The 17600-nt window shown below is 43.8% G+C and overlaps 2 protein-coding genes across 3 annotated transcripts; both read right to left on the bottom strand.

The window, feature by feature from the left end:
* Positions 1-1017: 1017 nt before the first annotated feature.
* LOC119173900 (uncharacterized) lies at positions 1018-10235 on the bottom strand. Of its 2 annotated transcripts, XM_075895313.1 has the most exons (5): positions 9768-10235; positions 7738-7939; positions 6671-6790; positions 5199-5296; positions 1018-3612 (listed from the first exon to the last, which is right to left on the bottom strand). In XM_075895313.1, exons 2-5 carry the CDS (start codon positions 7935-7937, stop codon positions 3485-3487), a joined length of 546 nt encoding a protein of 181 aa, XP_075751428.1. In that variant the 5' UTR covers positions 7938-7939; positions 9768-10235; the 3' UTR covers positions 1018-3484. The 2 variants fall into 2 exon arrangements, with proteins under 2 accessions (XP_075751428.1, XP_075751427.1); XM_075895312.1 differs by having other exon boundaries at positions 7738-10235.
* A 587-nt stretch (positions 10236-10822) lies between these two features.
* Positions 10823-15199, bottom strand: LOC119174656 (longistatin). The gene is made up of 4 exons (XM_037425649.2): positions 14880-15199; positions 13549-13635; positions 12392-12513; positions 10823-11102 (listed from the first exon to the last, which is right to left on the bottom strand). The coding sequence occupies exons 1-4, from the start codon at positions 15068-15070 to the stop codon at positions 11014-11016; spliced, it is 489 nt and encodes a 162-aa protein (XP_037281546.2). The 5' UTR covers positions 15071-15199; the 3' UTR covers positions 10823-11013.
* Positions 15200-17600: the final 2401 nt, after the last annotated feature.

The raw sequence follows: 17600 nt of genomic DNA, 5'->3' as shown, positions 1-17600 counted from the left end.
AAGGAGGGGGAATGGGACACGGATTGAGGGCGTAGGTGGTATTTTTACGGGGGCGGGGGAGGTGTAAGATGGTTGTTATTCACTCTGTATGACATGGCGAAAAACGTTCCGGGGGGGGGATGCATCGGCCCGGCGCGTTACCCCCTGGCTACGCTACAGCATGGACTCAATGACCATCGCAGCGAACGCTTTATTCATTGGAGTAGCGACATCTGAAGTTTTCACGATCGCGGGATCAAATCTCGGCTTCGGCTGCTGAATTTTCGATGGAGGCAAAATTGCTGTGTTCTCAAACTTGGGTGCACGCTAAAGAATCCTAGGAGGTCAAAATTTTCCGGAGCCCTCCAGTACGGTGTCTATCATAATCACATAGTGGTTTTAAGACGTTAAACCTCCTCATATCAATTGTACGATCGATCGATCAATCAATCAATCAATCACGTGTTGCTTGTGGAAAAGAAATGCAATGATCACTTCCTCGTGCGTGCCTGAACCCAGCCGTTTGTGAATGATCATCGTAATGTGTGAGCTTTTTATGATGGACGCCACTTTAATGCTACTATTTCAAGTAACTTAGAGTCACCACAGAAACACAAAACACAAAGTAACCTAGAATCAGCGTTGAACACAAAATCAAGCAATGAAACACAAAGCGGAGGCTTTGCCTTCGACTAAGCATTCATTTTTATCAACAATACTAGGAACCATACGATTAAAAGAAAAAAAAAAGCCAGCTGGATACTTCCATGGGCATTTTGTTCATTCTTCCAGCGAAAATTTCCAGCTGCCAATATTCTCCCGTGCTGTTTTCATCTGAGTTTCTTGGCGTCGACCCTTCTTGAAGCACTACGTTTCCAACAGGTGGTTTCTCACGATATGATTCCCCCGGTGTCAGTGAACTGACAAATGTGCATTTCAGCTTGCACGTAGACATAAAAAGAAATATTCACGTGAGACAGAATTAAGATTTACCGTATTGTGACACAGCTTTATCTCTATAGTATATACTCAACAAGGTTGAGAGAAGAATGGTAATTTTTTTTTATTTCCTCAAAGACATCTTCACGTGTACAGCGCTTTTTTTTTTTTTTTGTAGACAGTGTAATGACTCACACCTGGCGGACAAACAAAGTGAAGCAGAACAGTAGGATTTTCCAGAATACTGTACCAGAAGTCAATCAGACAAGCGTATATCTTGGAAAGTGCCGACAAATTCCAAGAAAAGTAGCTTGGCAGTTGTTGATCAAATTATTCAGGTGCACGCGAACAACTCGGCATACCACGTGGTGCACAGTATTGAAACCCCGAATGTCACACGTTTAGTTGCTTCAACAACAGCGATGAGGTTTTGGTGAGACCGTGAAGCAACCCTGATGCGCGTACAGCAGGGATAGTCATTGCTCAATCGATCTTGACCTCAAAGCTACCATAATGTCGGCGTCACCTCTTTAACCCTTTACCACCGGATGTTGCGAATTCGAGACATACTGAAAAAATTCTAGCAAGTCACGACATGCATGCCACCTTTAATTCCGGCTGCCAAGTACTCACGTGGCATGTGGCAGTCAGCATAAAAAATTTAGCGCTGTTTCGTTTAAGGTATCTTAAGCTAAAACCAATTGTTTTGGAGCTGATGGCGGAGAGTGCGAATCGCGTGCAATTGCTCTCACTTCTTCGTTTTTCCTCGCCTTGGTGACGTAAAATGTATCTTCAATAATTTTGTTTATTTGATGTGTACGCACTCAAGAGGTGGCACACAACATGTTACGTTCTGAAGTACATTTTTTTGTTGAAAGGTCCTCGATGCTGTGGCATATGAAGAAATCGCAACATACACAAAAGGGTGCATCAAAATACAACGAAAAGGAGGACACGAAGTCTTGTCTCTGAGTCGTCGTTCTGTTCTCGCGCTATAACTATCATGTCATACCAACTAGCCCAAGATGCCACACTTCTAAGGCGCATTAAAGTTGCATTTTAGATAATTCAAGTGCGAAATAATTTAAAGGTTGCTACTTAAAGCTGAAAAATTAAAAAAATATATTTTCCTCAGCAGTTTTATATTTCAGACATTATATAGTTAATTTCAGTTCCCGTTAATAATTCTATCCCCGTATTTGCGACAACCCTCCACTCAACAGTCGTCCTTCGCTCGGTGGATCCAAGCTAGCACCACTGAGCTATTGAATAAAATGGCTGCAAACTATCAATACACGGTCTCCGAGATTGTGGGTCGCGCGCCATATCGAAGGCCATGATCTTACTCGTTCAGTGCCTTCTTCTGCCGAAGATTTCGCTGACATCTACATTGTAGAGTTCAGACAAAGTTACAATAATTCACCATTTAGTGGAAGGGCCCTGAAACACTTTTTTTGAGTAACCATGGAATCAATTTACTGGAAAAGTTCATTACCTCACAAATTAAACACTGCACAATTTTTTAGGAATCCGTTCAATACGAGCGCAGTTACAAATTTTTGTCACACGCTGCAATCACATTCCCCCGTTTCTCGTCCCGGCGAAAGTGCTGGAAGCTAAGCACGAATGGATGGGAGGGGCAAACGAAAAACGTCACGTGTGCCTTGTGACCTTGAGAACTTTCTGTTTCTTCGAATACGCGGCTTTTTCAGTGAGATCGCACGCGCGGACAAGTGACGGCCTCTCGCGGTGATCTCTGTCACAACCAAGCGCACCATGTTCAAATCAGCCAATGGCTGATATATGGGCTTACTACAACTGATTTTTGGACTTCCTCCGTGATTTTTCGAGAGAAGAGAAAGCAATATTTAGCTGACTTTGATAATTATTTGTGAATTACAGGCCGCGTGCTGCGCTCTAACATTTGGCTCGCGTGTTGTCGGGAGCCTTTACTACCGATCGGCAGTATTTTCCGACCATGCTCAAAAAGTGTTTTATGGCCCCTTTAAGCTCTTTGAGAAAGGCGTTCGAAACATTAGCAAATGGTGCCAACGTCTGTTGGCCCAATTCTTTGTACAGTGTTGGATTTTTCACGCCGTAATGGGGCCACTCTTGCAGTATGTGGTGGCATGAAATGTAAGAGGTATTCCCGCCAAATGGCACCAGCGGTTGCGCCGCCATAGCCGTGGTCCATCTGTGATCCAGCATGGCAGCCTGATGTTTGGTGGCGCTGCACCTCACTAATACGTTTTTTTAGCAAAATATGAGCATAAAACGTGCGGCCGAGAACTTTGGTTGTGGACCAATGATGAAGTTCGCCGCACGTGAGACCGCAAGTATGACCATTGCCACGCTAGCACCCCTTGCGGATGACCTCACGTGAATACCACCTATTCATTACAAATGGCTGTTAAGAGATCTTTAGTGTTCATGCTCCTTTCCATTATAACATGTAACGCCAAGATCAATGTGAGGTTTTGTTAAGACCTTAAAGATATCAACAACGTCTGTAAACCCTGGAATGTCCGATGCTGACAGAAAGATGGCTTGCGTAACTATAGACACGTCACAACTCTAGGTTTCCGAGACTCTTGAGGCCGCTCATGTTCGTCTTCTGAGAAAGCAGGAACTCCTCGAGCGAAAGCATTCCGTCCTTGTCTTTGTCATCGTATGCAAGAGCATCGTCCACGAGATCTGTGGTTGATAGAAAGAGAGAAAGAGCGAGAAACATGCCGTCTTTTTGACACCTACTTACCTCGGTGTTTTAATTAATATGGGTGATTAGAGTACCTTCGAGAAACCGACTGAATACAAACCATGTGGGTCCAGAAGCTTGCGAATTAAATCGTGCATTGAGTTATTGCTCAAGACCTATCCAAGATAACTGATGCTCACACTCAAGCGCAGTCGCTCGAGTGTGAGCATCAGGTTATAAAGTTTTTTTTTTATCGTTTCAGATTATGGAATCTCGCTAAATAAAAGCACACATTGGATATAAAGCAGCAATCAGCAGTTTCCTAGCCTACGTGGAACTTTTTTTTATTGCGATAAGGCTAACCCATAAAGCACGACATTTGAAGTGTATATGTGTTTTAGATGAGTGCTCTGAGGCCTGTGTTATGTATGGATGGAAGCAGTGTACTGTGGAATTTGTTATGCATCCAGCGGTCGTAGCCTGATTTAGGTATAGTGGCTCAGCCACAAGTGTACGACTTTCTGAGGTGTTTGCGCTGCAGAAGGTGCGCAATCGTGAATGAATTGCATAAATAAACCCACTTCTGACTCCGACTGTAATGGCAGCATGAAGGGTAAAAGAATTCGGAATATTTATCTACGTTTGTTAGCATTATATTGCATTAGGTTGAATGGCGGGTTCTAAATGCGAGCAGAAAAAAATAAAACATCAGCTTTAGCAGTTATCTATTTTTGTTTTGTTTTGTTTTGCATCAGACACGTAACCTACGCGTGTATTTTAAGAATTGACGCATTGGGCGGGCCTCTTGTAACAGGAAAAAGTCTTCAGTAATAGTCCGTATGAGAACCATGCCAAGCCTTCTAAATGAAAACTGGGTCCGTTGATGGCTCAAGCTTGAAAGTTCGTTGCTGATGTTGGAACACAACATCTGCAGACATTTCTTGAATATTTTCTCACACTCATGCTTTTCGCTTACACGTGCTAGCACCAAGAGCAAAGTATTGTCATGTGTGGTAATATCTTAATAGAGACAATGTATGTTTTTGGCATTATCAGTGGGAACAACAGCCTCTCATAGTTCGCTTGCATTACTTCTGATCGCACGAGGAGTTCGTAATTACTTTCACAGAGAAGCTGTTATGGTCGAGATTTGCCGTGTGTCTTAGATAGATAATCATCATCATCATGAATCAGTAGATGCTGAATGACCCCCCACTCTACAACGGGAAAGCGCAAATTACTATATGTGGTTGCTTCTTTCGTATTAAATACTGTTGTAAGTCAGCACTCCTGTGCGTCAAGCCTTTTCTCTGTCTTCGTCTTTTGCACTTTCACTCTGTACTAAGCCACACGAACAAGCCAAACATACCCTTGTGACGAGCCACGCAACATTCACCGATTAGTAATAAGATAAACTGAATCGTGCCCAGCAGCCGTGCTGTGACCCAGCTTGTTGCGACTCAGTGAAAGCTGTACTTTTTTTTTTCTTCTGCAAAGACTGTAATATGTGTGCAATTATCTGCTCTCAACGTCCACACTAAGCATAGACTAGGAACAGTAGATGCGGTCTCAGTAGAGTGAGTACCGTTTCCCGCTGCGTCCACAATGTCGATCTTTGAGTGGAGCAGCGCCCGTCTCACTTCCTCTGGCGTGAGTGCGTCATCCTTGTCCAAGTCATGAAACCTGGCGGGGTAATGTACATAGAATATTAAGCTTTGTACTTTGTTATCAATCTCGCCATTTCGTCAAAGGAACACATAGATGCAATACAGATACGCGTGAAAGATGTAAAGAAACTGATGCGAGAAAATTGATGGTGCAGTACTGCTTACGGTGCAATCTATTGTTTCCTACGCCACAGTTCAATTGTTAGAGTATATCAGACGCGGTTGCAAGTTTGGCCCCTGGCGGTAGCAAGTTGTTTTCCCAGCACTTTAATTTTTTCATGTTTACATCATAATTGCTACAAGTAACGACCCTTTTGTTTTAACGAACTTTATTGCTTGTTGGTTATCTTTTGAGGGACACTGACGGCAACTAATAAGCCGACGTCGATTGTTGAAATAGCGGTCCGGAAACCCCGTAGTGTTACTTTTGTGTCAAGGAAGGGCTTATTATGAGACAAAATCACGTCATAGCGGTTCGCATCGCGTTAGTGCAATTCAAATTTCCTCCTCAGCAAAATCACTAACGTCACTGTTCCCGAGCACAATGTTGCCCGGCTTTATTGTGTGGCCGCCGACACTAGTAGCAGCAGAGGGAAAGTGGCAAAAGCCACAGCAGCAACAACGCCATTGAACAATTTTCCGCCATGGCCTCCGAGATGGCAGGCGTACTTGGTTTAACTGGGTCCCTCTAGATGGCTCTACCTGTTAAGTTTATCCAGGCGTAAATTGAACTTTTGAACTACTCGCGCCATCCGCCACAGTAACGTCCGGCAATTATTTTTGTCATGAATCAAACAGAAACGAACAAGCAATATTTTATTACATCTTTTGATGCAAGGAACGTTTTTTTTATTTAGTGCAGCTAGTTAAATTACTAATGATTAATTGCAGGTGGTGTCATGCCATTAGTATCATTTTGCGAATGTCCTACTCGGGGTGCATGTGTTCTCGTGCATTTACATTAATTTCTCGGTAAGTAGGGCACTGTTGTTAATAATATTGTTCTTTTAGGCGTTGTTATACATTGAGCTTTCACTATGACTTAAATTGTGATGTGACTTTAGTGTCAATTTAACGTTTAGCCTAACAAAAAATGATTCCTTGAATTACTATTCTTTCGTCCCTTGAGACTTTTACCACGTTGGGGAACTCCTTATCGCATACGCGATGGCACTCGTATGGAGATCATGACTGTACACTATTTTCGCTAACTTGCTGTATTAGTAGACTCTGGTGTGTGTGTGTTTTTTTTTCAACCCCTTGGGATAAAATCGGTTGTACTAAATTCGGCAGGGGCGCACTATGAGGAAATTACCTTAAGCGACCCGTTCCAATCATTCTATCAGATTGATGACGTCGCAATCTGATTAATTTTATTTTTAAATTGTACCTGAAAACTTCTTCGTAAATCTCATCGAAAGTCTTTTTGGGTTCTTCAAAGATGTACTCTTTGTCCTTGAACAGGTCCTCGTTGTGAGGGCTGAACATATTTCCGAGTTCCTCTCCCATTCTGTTTTTGGGGAAAAAAAGGCGAAATAAGATGGGAGACACCAAAAGTAACAGGTCACGCAGAAAACAAAGTAAAACAGCCACTTGAGAAGGCAATCTGAACTCAGTAATTTTGAAAGTTATATATTGCATGATACATACATATATTACATAATATATTTGTACATACGCGTTGAAGAGACGAAGAAATGATTCAGCAGGGTGCGTCGCTGTAGTCAACGTTTCGACGACTGGTATTGTCATCATCAAGGCAATAATAGTTGCTGCCTAGATGAAGACACGACCACTTGTCAAAAGGTAGGCTCCAACGACAGCCCCGGTTAAATAATTTATCATTTCTTTAACTCTTTCTCTGAACTTTTACCTTGTTTAGTACACGCGTGTGACGTATCACTATGTATACTATTCCGCATTGTTACGTGTCTAAAGCGTGTTTACGAGCCACACATTTGTCGAGCACGATTGAAGAACCACATTGATAGCGTGAAGGACCACATTCAATACCACCTAGAATACTGTATGTTAACATTTTTTTTCTCAGGAGTGAAACCCAACACTGTGGGTATTCTAGACGCTTTGCATACGCAGAACAATAAATATTGTTTGTCAAGCATGAAAATGTGGCTGGAGCGGTGTGTTACAATTTCCGGCCCTACACCATGGGACTCGACATAAGCAAGGCCTCTCTTATTTGTGTATACAGTACATATTTTCTCCCTGTGAGAGGTCACAGGGTGCCTTAAATTAAACTTGGCGCCGCTGAGAATAAGCGAAATAGGTGCGGGCCTTGTGTAAGGGCTAGTGACTGTGAAGGAAAATTACAAGAAAAAATAAATCAGTAAAACGTGTGGCTTCTACAATAAAGCAACCTCAATCCAACGACGGATCAAACAAATATCTGCGGGCAATCAGGTGTAAGTTCATGAGCACAGCCATATGTGTTCTTACCCGTAGTCGTAGGGGTAGCCCTTGCTGGAATACCAGGGAGGCATGTCTGGTGTCTTCTCATTGGAGCGTTCTTCTTCGTCTTCTTCCTCAATCAAGGGGTCCTCAACGAAGTCCTCATCCTTTCGTCCACCGAAGGAGAAGCCTTGTACTCGGGCCAGAAGTAATATGAAAAGAACGATGCAAGCGTGGTGCTGTGACATGGCTGCAAATCAACGGAAACGCCCGTCGTTTGAAGGACACAGCGGTGCTTTTCGCGCACATGAGACAACCTTCTAGAGCAAAATGTAGCTTTAAAAACTACAGAAGTAATGAATAACTAGAGATAGAACGGTAAACGTATTTGCAAACATATGTATATCTCTTGTCTATGCTAGTATAGGCGAATGTAAAATGGGGGGAGAGGGTCGAAAGTCTCCAAGCTATGCTGCCATAGGAATACATTGGTTAGAAGCCTGGGAACTTTTTACCAACCCTGTACGTGTTATTCCTCTGTATCCTACGTATTATCGTTGCACATACGAGATTCAACACACGAAACTTGAAGCAAGCCAGTTGATGAGCCAGGGTAAGCATTAAACAGTATTACCTATCTGTCATAGTCAATATCTCCAAAACTAAAGACAATTGCTGTGAAGGGATATGAAAGCTGTTGCCGTTAGGCATTGTATGCTGTTCATGCGAATCACTATCTTTGGTAAAGACAACATTGAAAAGAGAAACACCAAACGCACTACAGTTGTCCATCCTGTTACACGCGGTCAAACAAGCTGTACCGTCAAAGTTGACACGTTTTTTTTTTTTTTTGCCATTGCAAAACTTACAGTATTCTCCGTTTGCTCCTAACATTGCATAAAGAATTACGTGCGTTAAGCAACAATTAGGGCAGAAAGATTGTATTTCCTGCAAATATCCGGCTATTCTTTGGGTTTCCAGGAAATGAATTCAGCAGAGTTTAGGTTTCTATGTGGTTCGGTAAACTAGTAAGATTAAAACTTAAAAGCAAGTGGTGTGTTTTCTTGAAGCAGGCTTGGAGCTAAGTCGATATTTTATGGTAACATTTTTTTTTTGTTCTGAACTAACGATTGTCTAGTATGACGTAATATATTCAAATACAAATACGGCGGGTAACAAGTGAATTGTGTTCTAATCTACACAGAAAGCCCGGATAATTTTTAATCCCCTCAAGAACAAAACTAAACAAACGATGGTACTATGCACAGCTGTGATGCCCATTTATCTAAATTTTCGAATTTTTGACAACGCCACTGCTGAAGCTGACAAAGTCTCAACATTGTGCAGCGACAAATGAACGCTATCCTAAGCTATCTTTTTTTTTTATTTAGAGTTCAGGGCCACATATCTAAAACATTATATTTTCAGTCATAAGCTAACAAACATAGTTAAAATGTTAAAATGCCCTAAAATCGGCATATATCACACGCTGCAACAAAGGCCTGCCTGACAAGTATTCTTACGAATGTATAGTGTTGCACGGAATCGTTAGTACTTTAATAACCCTTCTAATTCGTTCCGTGTAGATTTCTATGTACTTAGATGGTTCATCCTACTGCGTTTAACGACAGGAACATATATCCTTACTTTGATTGCACACATTCTTGGGAGCTACCGGATAGACGGGAGGGCTGATCTGGGTCTAATTACCAAAAGAGAGGTGGAAGATTGGGCGAGTTTGTACGACATTAAGGAACAAAATTTGAAGCGCAGAAAACGAGGACCGAAGATTTTTACTCACACTGATCTCGGAGTCACACGCGCTGAAGATCGCACTTGCACTTGCCTTGCGCTCGTCCTGTATATTCTTCTCTTCGGTCCTTTTTTTTTTTTTGTGCTTCAAATTTTGTTTTTTAATAGCAAAAGATGTTGCCACAAGATTTCGTGTCATTCAAACAAAATGCTATTATTTCTCGAAAATCAAAACTGATTGACAGGTCCGGAAGCAAACCAAACTTACACCGAGTGCCATCACACATTACATCGTGCCAGGAAGTTATCCTTCGAATTAACCGTACCTTTTACAACGTCCCTGTCTCCCAAGGTGCGCCACTGTGCAGGTACGCGAACCGAAAATCCCGAAAGCTCGCAGACGTCTCACCACCGGCAGCGGGAAAGGTCAAGAGGAGAGGCGCTCGGCACGGTCAATGCGTGCCGCTTGAAAGCGACGTCCCGTGTCGTCAATCGAAGTTTTTTTTCATAAAGTTGAAGGAGTGTGTTTGCCCGCCGTTTCTGCGCCGGAGCTCGTGTTGCTACAACGGCGTCGTCGGGAGGCCCCGGACATTGATTGGTCCTTCTCTCTGGGTCACCTCGAGCACGCACACTGATCTCGGAGTCGCATTCGCTAAATATCGCACTCGCCTTGACTTCGTCGCCACGAGGTGGACGGGATACGCACAGATGATCGCTTTAGACAGCTTTCTCGATATTGGGACACAATCGGGGATATCGTAAATAATGCCCAAGACAAGGGCTTTGATGAAGAAAAGTAGGTTCTGGCGGAAGTGAGTCGCGTCACTCACTTCCGTCAGAACCTACTTTTCTTCATCAAGGCCCTTCTCTTAGGCATTATTTACGATCCGCGATTGTGTCTCAATATTGTGTCTCGTTCTCTCTTTAATCTTGACGCCTGAAAAATGAAACATAACAGCTTGTTCTAAGACCACGTGACCTTCCTCGTTCTCCTCTTTTCCACGTCTCTATTTCTATCGTTTTTCTGGCGCAACAGCGATGCTCTCTTTCCATTCACTATTTTCTCTTTGTGTTCTTCTTAAGTCACCCTTGCATAGTCTCTAGTTGATAGGGTGAATTCCTTGTGTTGTAAACGTCAACAAAGATGACGACAACAAAGAATAACAACGAACGAACCTACAACATTTTTCTATACCTTAAATATTGTACTCTTGGATCTTCTTTTGACACGTAGCAAATAATTTGGGAACTAAGAGAGCTGTCGGTACAGAGGAAGCATGATGTAGTGGGAAATACCGTAAACATGTTCCCGTATATTCGCTCACCGCTAGGTTAACGTGCCGGTGTTCAACTTATTTTCGATAAAGAATAAGGGACACAGTTTGTAACGGAAACTCGAGGGGACCAAATCACTGATCCTGTTTTATCAAATATATCGTCTTTCCTATTGAGAAACTGAACATCGTGTTCTAACATTCAGCAAGCGAAGTTCTCAAAAGAGGCAGGCAGTATGGGCAAGGGGTCACTATGCATGTGTTCAACGATACACTTGCAGCACTTTTTCAAGGCCTTCTATTTTTGTTTGAGTGTTACTCTCAATTCCGGGTAGGAGATGAAGCCGTCGTTATTTGTATCAAGCGCGAAGGCTCCATCGACGAGTCCTGGGAAGCAAAAGAGAGAAAAAAATGGAAAGAAGTTAATCACCTATTTACAAAATGACTCAAATTGCAGCTTCTTCAATGTTTTTTTTTTCTTAAATGCAACTTTACACAAAGGAGGAAATTAAAATGAGCTCGTACGTACATCGTGTCACAAAGGTGACATTTTAGATGGGGCACAGCATTAGGTCCCTTGGCTGCTCAGTGAAGGCCTTATTGAACTTACTGCTGGCCTATTCAATAGACTATAGCACCCCAAGCTCACTTTTTCTTTTCTATTTGGCACATCTATTTCGCTCTTCGCTTTTGTTCCCATCTTTATTCCCCATTCCCCCTTCCCTTAGTGCAGGGTAGCAAACCGGATGCTCTAATTTCTGGTTAACCTCTCTGCCTTTTCCTCATTTTATTCTCTCTCTCTCTCTCTTGGCCGCTACATGCATGCTGGAAAACCTGACAATTTTTTGTCAAATAGCCAGTGCCACGACTGGCGCTGGCTAACACCGCCATAATTACACGCAAAGAAATATCTAATAAAAAGGAAGAGGGTACGACCACCAATGAAACCTTTTTGGTACGACAGCGGACTCACTTTCCGAAGGTTGTAGGTTCGGTTCCCACCAGCTGCTAGTTGTATTGTCATTCACTTCAATTTATGTTCATTTATGTTGTAACTACTAGGTCATAGTCAAAGACAACAAATGATGTATCCTATGTTTTCCTCGGCTTTCTTGCCATCTGACATCATTAGGTTGTGTCTCACAAATAGACGAGTCCTTGATACAGCCGCGTCTTCAGAGCTTACATGCGTTTTACGACAGGCACTTGTTCGAATTCAGGGCTCTATTGTCGCATTACTATATATATTACACCAATGGCGGCTCATCGAAATTTGCTTAATGTCTGTCACCCACCAACATTTTACCCGCTGAGTACTCTCACATGTTACTTAAAATATTCACGGTAGCAAGGTCATAAACACGTTATATAAACTTGTTACCGTGACCGACACACGTTTACGAATTACGCAAGCCACGAAAAAAATGAAATCAGGGCAATTTAAGAAGATTCATGCTCATTTAGCTACCCTGATAATTTTCTAAACTTTTTTCGACACCATGCTTTGACACAAACGATATGCCAAGCACCCTTCCACGTAGTTTTAATTCCACGTAGTTTCCACATAGTTCTAATTCATTACCAAAGAGTATTAGAGTATATGTGCCAGCCCGACACACTGTCCACTACAGCACAAATCTCATTCAAATAAAAAAAAGCACGAACCAGGTACTCACTAATGATATCGTCAAGACTCTTTGGTTCTACCCCGGGCGCGAAGCCATGGTCAATTGTGTGTTGCATAGCAGACAAAAACTCGATGCCGTCCAGCATCGTATTGTCGTCGAAGTCGTGCATTCTGAAAGAAAAAAAAAAGTAACCATCATGCCTAGCTTTCCATAACATGCAATCATTATCCAATACTGATAGCGGCAACAAGAGAGGGGAATGTACAGTCTGGTCGCAAGGGCGAAGCAGTGAATGCGATGGCGACAAAAAGGAGCGTCATACGAAGTCATCTTAGCAGCTCCCTCTTTTAACGCCTCATCTCGTACAACTCGGCAAAACGCCGGCTCATGGAAATGCGATCACCGTACTGTCTTATCTCTCGCTTCATCGCAAATTTACTAGTGAGCATGAAACACGTGCGAACAAATGAGCCCTCTGCTGATCCCTGTCAAGATACGGTGCGCGCGACCATGTCTGGCTGATTGAAGTATAGGCATTTCCTGCCACAGTGACTCAGCCTCATTGAACCCCCCCCCCCCCCGCACCACCTATGGGCATTTTTATCACTAAACGCGGCTGACGGGGTTCCTCTTCGATGAAGTCGGAATAGTTGGCTGGCTGCCCTCGCACACTTTCGTTTTTACACAAAACGTGACGCACGGGGTGATGCTATAGACTGGGACGTTATACTGAACATCACGGCGATGGTGTAATAAACGTCGGCCATAAGAATTCATTTAGATCGTCCATATATTTGCCATCTGCATAAGAGTGATCCTACGAGGAAACTTTCATATGTAGCGGAATTATAAGTTTCCTTGTTTTCACTGAATCGCTTGTTCCTCGAACGACATTTTCATCTCAAAGACTTTTCTGCGCGACTCGCTACTTACTATAGAGAGTGTTTATCAGAAAATTACCGGAACTTCTTCAGTTTAGGTGGGATTTTGGAAGCAGAAGGAACGTTGCTTTAGAAGCATCACGTAATTTAATTTAAAGACATATTAGACAGAGACAGGTTAGTGCGTTCTCTACGTAGTGTAAGCGTCTGGCAAGTAGTTCACTCTTCACGCATTAAGTTTACTTGGACGAACTCGCATCTTTCCACTTGAACGACGATTTTGACTTCTGGGCAAGTGAACGTTGATCGGAGGAACGAACTCACCGGAAAAAATAAAACGTTATCTCCTCGTCCGTCATTTGTCCAGTGCTTTGCATGTCCACAAGAGTAGCCAGATCCTCTTTGATGTGCCTGCGCAGTGAAACAATCAGTATGTACACGCGGGCGATCGTGTTCAAAGAACACGATCGCATTGCAAGTAGGTAATATCATCAGCACCTTCCTGTCAATGCATGCCTTCATGTAGAGAGTATATAAAAACAAGTTGATAAAATGAAATTACAGGGGTCTTCCTATGCTTTGGAGGTACTGCTGCTTCATCTAGGCGCGTTAAATAAATATACTAAAAGAGACGACAGAAAGCAAATGGTGCCATTTGTTTCTCAAAGGCAGAGGATATACGTCAATATACTTGAAAACTATTGGCGCTCTTCGTGGCCTAAAAAATTGGTTTTGACTTATACAGCCGCCTCGGGACCTTACACCGAAAGCCTGCCGCCTCCCTTGCACCTCCTCGTTACATCAATCAGGAGCAAAAAAAAAAGGCAATTCATTTCAGTTGAATACTTGGCTATCTACGAGTTAATGTGGGCATGTGAACTACAACAGCTGCCATATAGAAGAAAGTAAAACTTGAATTTGAGAGTTTTAGGGCGCAGCAAGAAACTAAATAAAGCTTCACAGTTGAAGCTGGTCGGTAGCACCTAGGAAATCCGTTTCTCGAGGTGCATAAGGAAACTGCTCGGCCAGACTTCAGAAGTTGACTTCCCAGCTGAAACGTATGTTCATTGATTGATTGATTGATTGATTGATTGATTGATTGATTGATTGATTGATATGTGGGGTTTAACGTCCCAAAACCACCTTTTTGATTATGAGAGACGCCGTAGTGGAGGGCTCCGGAAATTTCGACCACGTGGGGTTCTTTAACGTGCACCCAAATCTGAGCACACGGGCCTACAACATTGCCGCCTCCATCGGAAATGCAGCCGCCGCAGCCGGGATTCGAACCCGCGACCTGCGGGTCAGCAGCCGAGTACCTTAGCCCCTAGACCACCACGGCGGGAAACTGAGACGTATGTTGTCCAATTCCTGGCATTAGGTGCATCATAAGACGTACGTGTCACGAGGTAGCCAACCAATAAAAGGTCACACATAAGCTTCTTGTACTAGATAAATTCCGAGCTCTAATAAGAATGGCAACTTCACTAAAGGAAAAACCTAGTATCGACAGCATTACTAATTGCGAACCCTTGTACGAGTTATTCCCCTTATACTTTATCCTGCGATGTGAACTATACATACCAAGAGTTTCGTATTTGTGCAGGCAAGCAAAATATCTCAAAAATGCCGAAATATCTTAAAGAGCAACTCACTCAACGTCTCGGATCACATCGGTGGCGTCCCATCTTTGTCGAAACTGAGCCGCTTTAGACGATGGGCTGCTGTGAGAATGCCCGTGCTCGTGCGCACAAACGGAAGTCCAAATTACGGTGACACAGACGGCCCAGTACAATACCAAACTCCTAGTCCAGCACGTTGCAGCCAAGGGAGAAGCCATTGCCATCAGACGCGATTCCGAGAACACCAACAGCGCAGGCGCAAAAGAGTGCACACGTGTATCAGTAGGGCCACTGCATGAGCCGAACGCAGACACCCCGGCAAGCTATTTCTTTGTTTTTTTGCAGTGCTTTTAAACGGTATTTTCAATGCAGCCTTGACATGAGACCCAGACGTTTCTGTGCGCTGTGTTCCGACGTAACACATCGACATGTGCAGCTTTGCGGCGGAGCAGCTGTGGCTCTCTGGTAATTACCGGCGTGGGGTGTCAGTATGGACTCTCAAACCCAGTCGCTGAAACGAGCGGAACTCCGTCATGTCCGCAAACTACCCCATACATGTGAGGCGAGCGACTCCGATCACAAAAGAAAGACGATGAATTGACGTTTCGGCATTCAGAATGGAAGCCTCGTGCATAATCTGTTCACGCATTACTCATTTAAGATTGAGATGGCTGACAACGCGAAGTTAAAGACTGTGACGTCGATGAGACTATTGAACACCTTTTGTGCTGCTCCCCGACATACGCAAACGAGAGTCTTCGCCTCGTCACTGTTCTACATCAATTGTACAGAAGTGATTTCACTGTCGAGAAGGTATTGGGACCACAACGCTGCCCATCGCAGTTCCGAAAGGGAGGACAGGCGCTGTTGTGTTTTCTCAAGGACACCAGTCTGATTCGTCGCTTGTGATGTCAAACAGAAAACTGTTACGCATCGGCTCAATCAGTGACTTTTCTCTCCTCCACTATAGCTAGGGCAGGGTAGCCTACCGGGCTCAGCCTTGGTTAACTTCCCTGCCTTTCCTCTTCTTCTTTCTCTCTGTCTGTCTCTCTCTCTCTCTCTCTCTCTCTCTCTCTCTCTCTCTCTCTCTCTGTCTGTGTGTCTGTGTGTCTGTGTGTCTGTGTGTGTGTGTGTCTGTGTCTGTGTCTGTGTGTCTGTGTGTCTGTGTGTGTGTGTGTGTGTGTGTGTGTGTGTGTGTGTGTGTCTGTGTGTGTGTGTGTGTGTGTGTGTGTGTGTGTGTGTGTGTGTGTGTGTGTGTGTGTGTGTGTGTGTGTGTGTGTGTGTGTGTGTGTGTGTGTGTGTGTGTGTGTGTGTGTGTGTGTGTGTGTGTGTGTGTGTGTGTGTGTGTGTGTGTGTGTGTGTGTGTGTGTGTGTGTGTGTGTGTGTGTGTGTGTGTGTGTGTGTGTGTGTGTGTGTGTGTGTGTGTGTGTGTGTGTGTGTGTGTGTGTGTGTGTGTGTGTGTGTGTGTGTGTGTGTGTGTGTGTGTGTGTGTGTGTGTGTGTGTGTGTGTGTGTGTGTGTGTGTGTGTGTGTGTGTGTGTGTGTGTGTGTGTGTGTGTGTGTGTGTGTGTGTGTGTGTGTGTGTGTGTGTGTGTGTGTGTGTGTGTGTGTGTGTGTGTGTGTGTGTGTGTGTGTGTGTGTGTGTGTGTGTGTGTGTGTGTGTGTGTGTGTGTGTGTGTGTGTGTGTGTGTGTGTGTGTGTGTGTGTGTCCAGAGCGGAAGAGCGATCGCCTATTTTTTTTCCCGCTTCGAGTGGGTTAACAGCCGCAATATCTACGTCTACGCAGTTACGACGAGTGGCATTCGAAGCTGCTCTATAGCCTCTTCTACCCTGGCCAATCTTTTGTGTATGCAAGCCTGCAACAGAACTAAATACTTATAAGAAAACAGATTATATGTGCTGGAACACGTGGCCTCACGGTAAAGTACAGGAACTTAGTCACGACTTAAAAAACACCGTTTCGATTTCAGTTTGATTAGTAACAAGCGCACCCCTTTATTGACAAAGTAACGAAATTAGGAACAATAGTTGGTCAGACTAAACTGGCTTTCAGTATCATAGTGTTAGTGCAATTTGAGCCTGTGCGAGCTGAGCGATAAGCAAGATTTGTCGTACGCCATTGTTCTTACCCCCCCCCCTCCTATTTTTTAAACTTTAATGCCCCTCCTATTCTCCCTAAGAAGCGTAAAGATTATGAACGGGGGTGCGCAACCTTCTTGATTTGAAGTGCGGGCTGGACAGACAAGCATGGTTGAGTGTCATTTTTTATCAATATCCCGCGGCAGAAAAAAAAATTCCAGCTCAAGGGTGGGGAATGGCACATGCAAGACGTGCCAGCCATCTCATACCTGTGGCACTGTTGAATAACCACCCTTCGTCTCCCCCCCCCCCCCCCCCCTTTGCGAAAGACTGCATAACTACTTTGCGAAATTCTGTGTCCATGCGCTTCGAGTCGTTGACTAATTAGCCCTCGTGCTGCACATTGCTATATTCCTAGTTAGCTCACTTGCCAGAGCGACCGCCCCAGATAGGCGTTGGTCATAGGTTCGGCTCCCAAACTGTGGCTACTTCTTTCCTCAACTAAGGTCTTTACTTTTTGAGCAGTTTGTATAGATTTCCTCGTGGCTTCGTGCAACAAACAGATTGTTGTCAAGTATCCCTCTTATTGCCACGTATGCTGATCTGCCTGATGATGATACTATAGTACCTTATATTTTATTCTTTTCCAACTTTCATACGCCAGAACACGAGATTC

This window comes from Rhipicephalus microplus, chromosome 5 (assembly GCF_043290135.1).
Source record: "Rhipicephalus microplus isolate Deutch F79 chromosome 5, USDA_Rmic, whole genome shotgun sequence".
Classification (NCBI taxonomy): Eukaryota; Metazoa; Arthropoda; class Arachnida; order Ixodida; family Ixodidae; genus Rhipicephalus; species Rhipicephalus microplus.
This window is presented reverse-complemented; position numbering and strand designations above follow the sequence as displayed.